This window comes from Lepisma saccharinum, chromosome 16 (genome assembly GCF_977018435.1).
Source record: "Lepisma saccharinum chromosome 16, izLepSacc3.1, whole genome shotgun sequence".
NCBI classification, from domain to species: domain Eukaryota; kingdom Metazoa; phylum Arthropoda; class Insecta; order Zygentoma; family Lepismatidae; genus Lepisma; species Lepisma saccharinum.
In genome coordinates, this window is record NC_139244.1 from 33,124,053 (window position 1) to 33,138,278 (window position 14,226).

Here is a 14,226-nt window from a genome sequence, read left to right on the forward strand (position 1 = left end):
GGGCAGAAATCTAGTCCTGCTCGTTTTCGCTTTTTCGTCACTCCTCCAGAATCAGGGGAAACCACACCCCCAAGACAATTCACAACGGGTATTAATTTGGAAGATACTACGCAGGATCACATTAGATTCCTTGCAGACAGTCCTAGTGCCTTTGGCAACATTGCTCATTCACACGCTCTTAAAAGAAGTAGCGCGTCACCTATTCGTCAACGCTCACCAACTCCAACTGCAACGACCAGATTACTAGACACTGTCCCAAGACAAGAACTGCAGAGAGTTTTATTTGAGGGTCCCACTGGTTTGAGAGCAACCCCTATCGTAGAAAGCGTCCGATCGTACTTCCAAGCCCAGGACAGGTCAGATGCTCTAGACGAAACAGTGACATCAAGAACGCGCGAACTTGACATGCCATTGACAGAGGCAACCTCGTCTGGTGAGATTGCCAAAACGTCGCAGGGAGATCTGAAGTTCATTCCGTATCCTCAGCCAGGTGTGTCGGATGGAGACATTCGAGTTCGTCGGTGTCCATCAGGAAATGAGAAAAAAGCGGCAACGGAAAGGAAGCAAACAGCTACTCCTCAAGCTCTAAGAGCCTTAGAAAGAAGCCCTCATAGGTCGTCGCATCAAGACAGAATGCGGAGGCCTACTGAGGGTGATAGACAAGCTGAGACAGCAACCGGAAGCCAAATTTCCTCCAGGAAACAAAACAGTCCTCGAGTGCCGAGCGAGACCACGGAGGATGAAATAATAACGGAACTACCGGAAGGAGAACCAAACCCAGATGTCACAGCTCAAGGTTTCAATGTTCCACGCAGGATAGAAGAAACTCCATCACAAAGCAGAAGACAAGAAATACCACGTATGCGAATACAGTCACCAAGCAGAAGAAAACAATCACCAAGTTGGGAAACAAAGTCACCTACCAGATCGCCCCTTTCTGGAAGGCACCTAATCTCTCCAAGTGACCACCTAAGACCACCCGTCGTACTTCAGGGAAATTCGCCAGTTTCATTGTCCAGTCGGTACGAATCGTCGGAAGAAGATTCCGGTATATCTGACGAGTTTAAGAGTAGCGAGGAAGGAGATCTGAGCGAAGAATACGTAGCTCCGACCCCAATTTATCGCAGAATTGAAATGGACGATTCAGCAGAAGAGACTCCAACAGGCGAATCTGCAATCCAAAGGCTGAACAGAATAAAGAAGTTCGTTTTCCATTCGTACGAGAAGCAAAAGGTGAAGGATTTTTACGAAAGGAAACGCAAGCTTGTACCTTCGACCAAAGATCGGTCCATTGACTTCAGCGGGATCTCTCGGTTGAGCGTATCGACGGTGAAGTCGTCAGTGAATGGCGAGGAGTTCGTCGACGAGATGAGCAGGACGGTTGATCCAGCGGTGGCAGAGGAGCCGTCTGATGCAGAGCTGGCGAGGGCGATGAGGAACCTTGGCAAAGCAGAGGCCATAAGCCACCTGCGAGAGGCGGTTGCAGTGGCAGAAATCGCGGCGTCCGCAGCACCACCGCAGTTGGCAGAGGAAGCCGCTGCTGCCGCCGCCAGGGATTATCAAATGAGACTCCTCGACGAATTCAGTGAGACGGTGAAGGAGAAGTCAGGTCCGAATGATGTTCCCAAGACGGTCAACGTTGTCGGATACATTGGTATCACTATTCCTAGAGGAATCCCTTGGAACATAGACCATCAGCAACCTCTCCGTTCGGCGACCACGACAGTTGGCAATGCTTAGCAGTGTTGCTGCCTCCTTGTTTATTATTGCAACAGCAACAGTAAAAAAAGCATAAATAGTCCACACAACAAAGCAAATAATTAATTTTCTTGTACCTGTTGCAAAATAATTGCACTATTTTGTGCATTGTACCGTGTAAATTAATTGTTTCGTATTGTGTAAAAATTTAGAATTAGATTTAGGTTATTATCTGTCAATTGTATGTAAAGTGTAACATTAAAAGTTGTTGCATTATGTTATTATTTTTCCTGTAGCGAATAAGAAAATTCATATTTTTTCTTGTTAACCACATTACCAAACACACTTAACCATTTTCATAAAGGATTCGTACAATACGCATATCTATTGTGCGTCCAACATAATTCTTGAATATTCGTACTTCAATAACAACCATGCTGTTTGGAGATAGCGCTCCACATATTCTTGATCTTGGCTGCAGTTGGGATGATGTGATCAGCAGCACGCCCGGCCGCCTTTACCCCCCAGGGTTTCCCCCAGGTACCTATTGATTTGAGGCTGGTTGAACCCCAGAGCCGCTTTATGCCGGTAAATTTCGACCTTAGTTCACCAATCCTTGTCACGTGGTTGTATACATATAGAATAGAAAATGCTGTTTCTAGAGTATATGTAACATCGAAATGAGGAAAACAGAAAGTCAAAATTTGTTTCTTAAAGTTTGTTTCCAGTCGACTTTACGCCCAGATATGCTGGTCAGCAGTGGAATCCGTACCATTGTGCAATGTGCCTCCACCGGGGAAAACCTGGGGTCTTTTGTTTACAAGGCAACAGCGTTATATAGCCCGACCCTGTGGCCGAGTGGTTAGCACATCGCGCTGCGACGCCAAGGGTCCCGGGTTCGAATCCCGGTCGGGCTTGGTTGTTTGTGAATGTCCATTCATCAATTTCATCATTTCATCACTCATCACCATCTTCGCAAATTAGCCAAGAGGCACAAAACGCGAAGTAAAATAAAACTAAATCAAATAAAAAAATCAAATCAAACAGCGTTATATATTATCAGGAAGGCCTGATGTTCGTCTTCATGTTTTCAATTCCGTGAAATTTTATGGCAATGTACAGTCATGGAAAAAAGTTCTTCCCCATAAGGCTTTAATAGGAGCAAGTAATGCAGGAGGGTAGGCAACATATATTGCACCCTTCGATGATCGGGTGATTTTGCCTGTCTTAACACCGAGAAATGTGTTCCACGCGAAGGTCAACATGACAGGAAAGCAAAGAGGGTCGCGTGACTATTGGTTACGTGGAGTGTTGTGCTTCTCCACGTCCCCAGTTCTTGATCCACATTGCAGAAAAAGTAGAGCTGCATGCAATTTATGAAAATAGGTTGTTTTCAACTACACGCTTAATTATGATTTTCCCAATTGTAAATCTATCAGACGTGTCTTCCGATTTAGTCGGGACAGTCTTTTACTTTGAATTCCTGTTCGTCATAGGCGTAACTTGACGGGAGCAGAAAGGGCATTTGTAACCCCCCCCCCCCAAATCAGGTTTCTTAAAGCTGCTAAAACATGAATTAAATACTATGATTTGACGCGTCCAAAAAAGTATTATATTGAAAGATTGTTCCCAAATACGTAGATAGCAATTTAATACTTTAAAAGTGTCTCAGATTTGTTTATTATGTCACATCTTAGAGTGGCAAAGGTCTACTACAAAAGTGGAATTTCGTAACAGAAATATGAACCCACTCCTTTTATTTCGTAGCCGATTTCATCTTGAAACTGAAATTAAGAATATTAGTTAACAATGACATCGGTAAACAATGAAAAAATGTGTTAGACCCAATTCTTTAATACCTTATCATAATCTTTATCGCAAGTTTAAATTTTGTTGTAAGTCCACTTTATGCAAAAAAAAAAGGTAAAGTGCTCACCTATGCTCAGCGCTACAACATGAAGGCATATAGGGGGTGTGGGGGTAACGCCCCACACTTTCTTGATTCGTTCGTGAGTGGGGGTGATGTGATCAGCATCACGCCCCTGACCGCCTTTACCCCCAGGATTTCCCCCAGATACCCATGTCATTCGACGCTGGATGGGCGCCGGGGCCGCTTCCAACGTTAGAAAAGTTCCCGGGCTTGAACCGGCCGGGGATCGAACCCGGGGCCTATAGCATGGTAGTCAGACGCGTTACCGACTGAGTCACCGGCACAGATAGACTAATCTGAACTGCATACAGTTTAAAGTGGGATCCGAACCACTGTGTGCTATCACCTGGTATCGTACCCGAGACCCCTTGATTACAAGGCCTTACCACTACGCCATCAGTGAGGCGCACACAATCTTTGTATTTCGACCTTTTTAAACCTATATGTATCATATAATAGGTTGTTTAACGTTGCTATGCCTCTATGGATTATATTTAGCCAGTATTCGAGCACGTAGCGCCAGGTTTCATAGAATATAAGTTTCTCTTCCATGTTTATGGTTTCCTGTCTGCAATAGAAAAACTGGCAGGTTCCCATAGCTTTTCTTTCAATAGTCTTACAATGGTTGCATATCATATCACTCAAATTTGATTCATTCGTTTCGAACACAATCCCCGATGGCGCAGTGGGATCGTGGGCGCCTTGTAATTAAGGGATCCCGGGTTCGATACTCGGTGGAGGAACATAGTGGTTCGGATCCCCCTTTAAACTGTAGGTCCATTCACGATTAGCCTAACAGGACATAAAGTGGACTTAAGACACCAAATCAAGCAACCAACACAATCCCGTTATTGTCCAGATTATCGAATCCAGAACCTTCGTCGCGAATAACATAGGCAGTAAGACAATGTGAAATAACCGAATAGAAGCGGAACCTAAAACCTACAACGGATAGATTGGATTAAGTCGACGATACAGCACACGTTCTGAAGTGAACAAGAATAGGAAAGTTGAAGGACCTCTATACGCACCCACTTTTCCTCCACTCAATGGGGAAGATATCCTTCTAGCTGAGAAGCCTTTACGTAGGAGTGCCCTGAGGGAACTTCAAGGCCACGACGATAAAGTATTCTCCGTGCAATGACGGGAACAAAACAAACGTCAGATAGCTGTGTTCCTCCTTATTTCGTATGCCATTGATAACTGGAACACGTGACCTCGTCTTTGGTAGAGCAGAAACATGCTTGCTTGCCACCACCCTTTAGTTCAGTGACCTTCGCCCGTAGTCAGAAAGAGTGAATGACTCACCAGATACTTTTTGTCTGTGAGGCTACACAAGAATAGATATTTCGTTAGTGGCTGTAAGTATTGTTTCATCTGCAGTTATATCAGTTAACATTTCAATAGTTTCCTAATGGTTACGTTAGTGATATACATGTAAATTAGTTCTCGAGAGTGAACGTTTTATCTATTTGAACGAGGGATTTTTATAGAGCCTACATGTATTATTTTTTCCTGAAACAAGAAGAAATTCGAAGACGCAAAAAGAGTTGTATAAGAGTAGTTAACAAAAGGAAAAAAGAAGAAGAAAACGAAAATGTAAATGCTGAAATAAATTATGGTAGAGATCGAGTGAATAACATTTTGTCATAGGGCCTCCTCGATGGCGTAGTGATAACGTCGTCGCCTTGTAATCAGGGGATCCTGGGTTTGATACACGGTGGATGCACGTAGTGGTTAGTATCCCACTTTAAACTGAAGGTCCAGTCCAGATTAGCATATCTGTGCACCAAACCAAAACTAAGAAAAAATTTTCACAGTGTAAGAACATTTCATGTTCAACCACATACGAAACAAAAGGGAATAACATATTGCAGGTTGGAGTTCACATCTGTAGCATCTAACCAGCACAATTATGAATCGCAACATACGTATCAGATCCATTTTTATTATACATGTATGATAATATAAGAGAAGTAGAGGAAAGAGAAAACCAAGCGAAACACGGACGCCTTCTCCAGAATTTCAAATCTCGTTACATAAGGTTCTGGGTTGGAGTCCCGAACAGGCATGACTTTCTTGTTCTTGCCCTTTTATCTGCTTCATTTCATCATAATTCATCGTTATGGTTTACCTGCAGGGGAAGAATAATGACAATAATTGCCAATACAAAGCCAATGACAAACAGAACAACTCGATTACGGAGGTGCCAAGAAGAAACGAGACTTGACAGTTTCTCCGTCTCTCGGTTTGTCGAATTGAAAATTGCTCTCCCGTTCTCGCTCTCGATTAGTTAAATATAGAAATCGAAAATGTATGTGAATGAATATACATGTATTTTATATATTCCGGTTTTGTAGGAGATTTCGTGAGAGATGAAATAAGTACTCTTCCATCGTATTTATTTTTATAATTTTTATTCCCTGTTCGATGATCGCGACGATAAGGACGAGTGCCCATTACATGAAATTTATGACGAAATAGTCAAACACCCCCGACAAGGACGGTACTCAAACCCGGGAACTTAGCCGACGATATCGAATGTCAATCACTTAATGAGCTTGACCACCGAGCCTGCTTAATGTTGTTTCTGTCAGGTAATTCGTAATAACTGTCAATATCCCACATTCACTATCATTTGCTTCATAATTTATCTTATTGTTGTGATTAACCTGAATTCAAAGAATTAGTTGAAAGGCAAAAATGCAAGATTGAATGTCTCTGATGTTACTTCGTGCGAATAATATGACGTGGTATTATGATATGAATTTATTAATCATATAATATGCCTATTCATTCCATTGATTGATCCCAATTGAGCACACAAAATATGGTATAATGTCCACTCCATGGAGGAGTGGTTAGCACAGCGCGCTACGATACCATGGGTCCCTGGTTAGAATCTCGACTTGGGCGTGGGTGTCCTTGGTAAGTGTCCCTTCATCAATTTCATCATAGCATCATTCATCTTCATCGTCGCTATTTGCCAAAAGTGAAAGAATAGCAAATCTAAATAACAAACATCCAATCAAATCGAACATCTCCACCGATTTAATTCTATAGTACCAAATTCCCACTTTATTACTGCATCTTAAGTCTTTTTACAGCATCTCAATTGTTTTCCGATTCGAAAACATTTGGAATGTTGTTTTGTGCAGTTGATTGTACATTGTTTCGTTGTTTGGATTGTTTAATTAACGTCGCATTAATTAGTTTTAGACCAATCGTGACAGGGGGAAGCAAGAGCACAAAGGAAGCGAAAAAGACAAGGAAGAGACCACGGCTTTCTTTAAAGATAGCATCCCGTGAATGCAACTCAAGTGACTGCAGAATATTATGAATAAAATTTATTTCGCTTTTTCCTTTTATTTCTGTTTCAGTTATTTTACTTCGCTTTTCTTCTACCACTCGCGTTAATCGTGTCGGTGAGAAAGAATTATAAACTCGTGAAATGGACGATGGTACAAAAAAATATATGCCTCTCCCACGGTTCGAAACTGTCAGTACAAAATATTGTCTTATTTTTAAAATTTACGGGCAAATATAGTTTGTCACGTAGCAATTTTCGCTTATCTCTTTCTCAAGGGGTTCCATTGCCTCTCTGATGTCGTAGTGGTAACGTCTTCGCCATGTAATGAAAGGCTTCCGAATTCAATACCAAATAGAGAGGCATTTGGTTCGGATCCCATTTTAATCTGTATGTCCAGTGCATGAACTGAACTTAAACAATTAACGTGTGGCATGTGGTCTGTCATGAGAACCATCATTTCAGCGAACCTTCTTGACAATGACTCTAATATCACTCGAAAGAATAGTATTTCCTTACGAGTAGCTCTTGTCAAGAAACCAGTTCCTGAAATTTTCTTCTGGAGGCCTCGTAGCACCCAACTGTTTGTTGTGGCTGGGGCACGAGTCATGTGACTCATGCTATCAAAGCTCAATCCTTCCCGAGAACTCAGAATCACCAGGCAAACTTAAGCGAATATTTTGTTATTTGGGTTGAATAAACAACAGGCTTTAAGACGTTACGAAATTCTACGTCCTGTGGCCCAGGTAATTTTTTCTCTGACTGTACGGTGACATCCTGTATACACGTCCCCTGTTGATTACGCACGCGCACACCCCCTAATATATGTGGGTGGGGGTTGTATGTGTGTAACATATACAGCACATGCTGTGCCTCCTCCCAACCCCCTTCGTCTGTTAATCACACCAAACTTTCCGTGACAATACATCGTTTCAACCTAAGTCATACAGGGGTTATGGGCAAGCAGGCTTCAGGCTCAGAACATGTCTGTATTCAGATACAAACACCGCTGACTGCATAGTGCATTGAATTACGTTAATCGAAAGTGGAGAATACATATGAATACATTCATAAACATTTATGCACGCACTGTATCTTGGCACAAAAGACATACATAAACTACTACTGAAGAACATGTGGCCTCAGAACATTTCTTCTACCTTCGTTCGTGGCAAAATGTTATTTTAAGGACATATGTATCAGTGGCGTAGCATGGACATTTCGGGTAGAACGCCAAGTCCGAAGGAAGGGTCGGCCCTTTCTTACTTAATAATTTACTTATGGTATTAGTCGCCACAGGTATTCTTTATTTGCCTGAAGTCAGCTGGGTTTTCAATAAAACATCATCCATGCATGTTTTAGCTAGAAAATTAAATACCTCACTATGCCACAAATCTTATGAACTCTGGTGTTTTATACCTTTTTTTATACCTTTCTGCATGACGCAAGTTATTAAAAACCTACCTGAATCACAAGCGCCTCTGCACAACAGTAGACGTCATTGTTGTGGATGATCCAACTACTGATTGATTTGGTTTATTTTACTTCGCTTTTCTACCACTTTTGGTTAATCGCGAATACGAATATGAGTGATTATATTGAAGAAGGGACACTCACAAAGAACACAAGTGCTCACGCCGGGATTCGAACCAGGGACTTCTGTCGTCTTGGCGCGCTGTGCAAAACGCTCTGACACGGAGGTGGGTGGATGATCCAACTATCGTACACTCAACTGACGTAACAGTGCCGATTAGTAATTCAGACTACTGTTTATTACATCTTGAGCCCGACCCTGTGGCCGAGTGGTTACCACATCACGCTGCGACGCCAAGGGTTCCGGGTTCGAATCCCGGTCGGGCTTGGTTGTTTGTGAATGTCCATTCATCAATTTCATTATTTCATCACTCATCCCAATCTTCGCAAATTAGCCAAGAGGCACAAAACGCGAAGTAAAATAAACTAAATCAATCAATCAATCATTACATCTTGAGAATGTTGATAAACATTTTAAAATAATTTTGTCCAGAGATCATTCGATGTTATGAGTTTTCAGATGAATGCTAAACATTTCCATTGACACAATATTAAGCAGTTAGCTACTAACGATATAATAATAATAATAATAATAATAATAATAAAATAATAGTTTTGCGGGTTAAGTGGTAGAGCAGCCACAGGCTGAACTTCTACCACGAGGACTTCACCAACTTATTTGACAAAAACTGTGTTGATCTTTTAGTTTCTAATACACATCGCTGTTCGTGCGATAAATTATACAATGCAGTGGCCATTAAGAAGTGGTATATTTGAGTTTGGTAAAGTTACGTCAGTCAATATTGCGTATTGTAACATCACATAGCACGAGTGGCATGAGCGCGAAGAACAGGGTAGGAATTCTACCGCTGTCGTCTGCTTCAGAGGAAAGGAAGGGTCACATGACCCAATCACGTAGCCCTCTGCTCCGTACGCTGGCGTACGAGAGAGCATTTACGCGCGTGCTATAGAGATCCAAGCTTTTCCTCCAGATAGACAGCAAGGAATATAGAGTCCTTTACGCCGAACCTGCACGGCGTCCGGCCAGGAAAGGCATTGAAAAAAATGCTAGAACGAGTGTTGTTAGTGGAGCGTTGCAAGCGGATCGCGATAAATAGCTATTATAATGCCATGAAGGTCAAACCTATATGAAATTAGTCACGTTTTACTTTATATTCACAGCATTTACGAATTTTTGAAATGTTATATGTGGGAACGCCGGGCGTACGGGCGTACTATAACGCTACGCCACTGATATGTATATTGAAATCAGTTCTGGATCTTTATACTCAAATGATAACTATTAATTATGTTACATATACTATTAGATATATTTCATTGCCAAATATACAATACACATATAATTTGCTCAGATTTTTGTAAACCTTGCAAAACTATATGAAATTATAACAAAAATGTAATAATATTTGAGTTTTTAAATAAATATTAATTTATTATATCAATTAGTATTGTAAATAAACACTGAAGTTACAATAATGGATATAATCGCAATTACAGGAAATATAAAGTAAACCTTAGTGAAAGCTGATATTTCCTTTATTTGGAAAATGGAAGTGAAACTTAAATAGGTAATGCTTTCAATTTTAAATATTTTTTGTTCTTAGGTCAGGTTAAACCTAAACCTGATTTTTCATAGCACTGATTACGGAAAATAACAAGCAAACTCATTCATAGAAAATTACTTTCAAATGCGATATAGAAATGCAAGAACATGTTCGAAGATTGAATATCATTTGCTGCAATGACAGGAAGCTTTAAGTGTAACATACATAAAAAGTACTAAATTCGTTGCAATTTTTATATAGTAATATATCTTCTGTATTTTTTAAAATTCTGAATATTTATAAATCCCAAAAGATTGAACAGATATGAAAACTTTGTTCATGTGAAGTCAGTGAGTACTATGCTTAATGGTATATTTAATTTACTTAGTTGAATTGTATTAATGTAATGAAACACAAATTGTTTACAAATATATATATATAATAGCGACCTTCAAGTGTGCATATATACACACACACACACACACACACACACACACACACACACATTTATTTCTCATTGATTGCAGCAAATGACGAGAAAATTAAAACATTAAACACCACAGTAAAGTTCAAAAGTTACTTGTCTGCCAACTTTCTCGCATCACTAACATAAGAGAACAATTTAACGCATCTGCATAAACAATATCTCTGAAACAATAGATCGAGATAAAACAAATAAGTACATCAACAATAATTCTATGAGTTAGTTATTTTTGCTAACTAGATAACATTTTACTTAATATTAATTGGACTTTGAATGACTTTATATCAACGAAACGGATGGCCTGTTTTCTTCAGTTGTTTCCACAGCTCAGGCTTGGTAATGAGAGCATTTTTGATCCCTTGGACTAGAGCATTCTCCTGAAAATAAAGTTTCTGATATCATACAGCAATTAAATTACACGAATAAATAGTGTAGTATTGTCAATGCAATCATTAAACAGGTCCGAATAACATTGACCACGTGCCATTCAGAATTATCGGATTCACTGAATAGTTAAAGAAATAGCGTCTTATCTACTTCGATAATGAGCTTTCACAACACACCACTGATGTATTTATAGAATAATTGTTTATTCCTAAATTGTTATCAAAGTGCTATTGGAAATAATACAATTAAATGCTCTTGCAGTAAGCTTTGAGGCTTGTCGTGCAAGTTAGTTGCAGGTTGCAGTCACAATTTGGTGTAATTGCAAATGTTTTTAATTAGTACCTTTGCATTTGATTTGCTGCAAATTCGCGGACTTGCTCTGAAAATTTCCTGTACGTTCGTGTGACTTGCATTGCAAATTTAATGTGATTTTGAAGTAAGTCTACCGTGCTACCTGCGTTTGAACTCGCCTATTCGAATGAAATCGAAGGCCCAAATGTTTACAATTCCAAGAGAAATGTGTCAAGGAAAGCTTCCTGTTCCTTCTGGTATCTATTGGTATTCAAATATTTTATCTTATGTTGATCTTGAATACTATTTATGGACGCTTTGAGATAGATACTAAACAAAACAAAATATCAAAGTTGCATTAAAAGCAATGCATTTGGTGGGTTGTGTTATCAAATAGTTGCTGGGCCTGCTTTGAATGTGTTCTGGCAATCTACGTTGAGAATTCTAAGCGAGATCTTAGTTTAGTGAACTTACGTTGCAGCCAGAAGCACTTTGCCATTTTTTGAACTCTTGGCACTATTATTATAATTTTAAGGCTATTTTATGTTTTATTAATATCTTCCTCTTTCCAATATATTTCTAAAAAATATCGACCCTCAACTTCCTCACAGCTAAGTTTTTGTGTTATTCAAACCGTATTTTCACCAAAATAACCAGATGCTTACCTACTTTTATACTGAAAAGGTGGGGTACTCTATGGTGTTGCTTAACCCTTTTAGATAATGTAAAGAGTCATGAATGATGTAGCGAGCCGCATACTTCTTAAAGGTAATCTAGACCATGTCTCCATCTGAGAATTACTCCTGAAGACCACCAGCATCAGTTTTGCTAATTTACATCACAATTATATACCTTTTCTAAATTAAATCGTAACTTAAAGTCTCATTTGACTCAACCATCTATAATGTAACTAATCTACTATTATTATTAATGTTATTATTTCTTACTTGTAGGAATGGTGCGGCAGGCATTCCGATAAGATTATACGTCAGTATGTTCCCCGACATATCTCCTGCCACGATGTTCTAAAACAAACAAATAATATTCCAGATTAATGTTACATGAAATAACATTAAAATTTCAGTTACATACAATTTATATTTAAATTAGTAGTTTTGACATTTCTTACAGTCATGGACACTTTTGGGTTGTAACTATACCCAAGGCACATGCAGGATTTTTTCTCGGCTTACCCTTCAGTCGTAGAAACTGTTATTGTTATTATTGCTATTATTATTATTAGGCTATCAAATCATAAAATTCAAATTGAATTGAAAATACTTTGGCGTTGTATACAAGTTCAGAATCCAGTCTACTATTTGGATAGAAGCTGGATTCGCCTTGCTTCCTTTCCATAAATATCTATCACTTTGCTGAAGCACAGATATCGAACAGAGATCACTTAATCTATTGCCCTTCGCGTTACCTCTGATCCATGTTTATACGTGCCGAGAGGTACTGTAAAAAAATATTATTTCAAAATGACGGGGTGGTAATTACACTGTACAACACGAAATTTGTCCTTTGCTTAAAAATATGTTTTTCTAATGTATTTTTGCATGCAAAACACGAATCTGCAATTAATTTCTTCGTATCACGTACAGTTTTTTGAAAAACGCCATCTTTATACATTATGTGTATTAATTACGTTTAAACAATTATAAATTCCTTTAACTGTTTTTAACTGTTTTTTTTCCAGCGCTTGATAAAAATGATATCGCTATCAGTTCGCATTGTTACATAAAGAAACGTTTTGCTGGATCCTCTGTGATAAATGTGTTATCTAACAATAACAGTGTTGGCACCACTGACGAACAAGGGCTGCCATCTGTTTTGTCCCATCCAACGTGAAGGTTGTGCTTTGCAATTGCAGGTGTTTGTGTAAAGTTTTAACGTTTGTGGTGGGTTTCTGTTAGTGAGGTGTGTATGAAAAGGAGGCTTCGTTCAGTGCATCATAATGTCCCGTCAGTGTAAGAATAACCTTGATTCATTTTCTTATATATGTGGTGAACTGACGTTGAATAGTCAAAGAAGTAGCCTTACCCCTGTTGTCAAAAAAGCATATGAACTGTATTTTGGATGCAGAGTAGGCGATCAAGATAAGAGATGGCCACCACATATCTGCTGCAATTCTTGTTCCAGGAACTTGCAAAACTGGATGCAAGGAAAGCGAAGTGGGCTAAAATTTGCCATACCAATGGTTTGGAGAGAGCCCAAAGACCACGTAAGTGACTGTTACTTTTGTTTGACAGATGTAATGGTCTTCTCTTCATAATCAAAACATCACATCCGATATCCTAATTTGGAATCAGCAAGACGACCAGTGGCTCATAGTGAAGAGCTCCCAAAAATTGTACATTTGATACATCAATTGAAGAAGGAAGTTCAGGCAACGAGGACGTCGACTTCGCGCCACCAACCCTCTCAAGTCCACCACATCTCATCACACAAGAGTTAAACGATCTGGTACGGGACTTGAAGCTATCGAAAACAAAAGCAGAAATCTTGGGCTCTCGACTTCAAGAATGGAATGTATTGGATAAAAATGTCAAAATCAGCACGTTCCGAACGCGACAGAGTAACTTTTCATCTTGCTTTTCGGAGACTGGAGGAATTGCGTTTTGTAACAATATTAATGCTTTATTTCAGGAGTTGGGCCATGAACACAATCCAGCAGAATGGCGATTGTTCATTGATTCGTGTAAGATAAGTCCGAAGGCAGTACTGCTCCATATTTGTAATGCTTATCCATTAGTGCCAGTGGCATATACTGTTCACAAAAAGGAGACATATGAGGCAATGCGTGACATATCGCAGTACATTGAATATAATACATTCAAGGGGCGAATCTGTGGAGACCTGAAAGTAATTGGAATTCTTACTGACATGCAACAAGGGTATACCAAATTTTGTTGCTTTCTGTGTGAAAGCAGGACAGGAATATGTACCAGGAATCAAGAACGTATCACATCAACAACTCGTGAACCCTAAAGATGTTTTTCTTCCCCCATTACACATCAAACTAGGTGCA

General features: G+C 39.6%; 1 protein-coding gene across 1 annotated transcript in view; it reads right to left on the bottom strand.

The window, feature by feature from the left end:
* Positions 1–10,527: 10,527 nt before the first annotated feature.
* The window catches only part of LOC146000010 (dynein axonemal intermediate chain 4-like), an 87,325-nt gene continuing 83,626 nt past the window's right edge, over positions 10,528–14,226 (bottom strand). Inside the window, exons 16-17 of the mRNA XM_083137315.1 lie at positions 12,143–12,220; positions 10,528–10,894 (exon numbers count right to left, since the gene is read on the bottom strand). Of these exons, the coding sequence (XP_082993441.1) occupies positions 10,802–10,894; positions 12,143–12,220 (171 nt within the window). The 3' untranslated portion in view covers positions 10,528–10,801. The remainder of the gene's footprint in view (positions 10,895–12,142; positions 12,221–14,226) is intronic.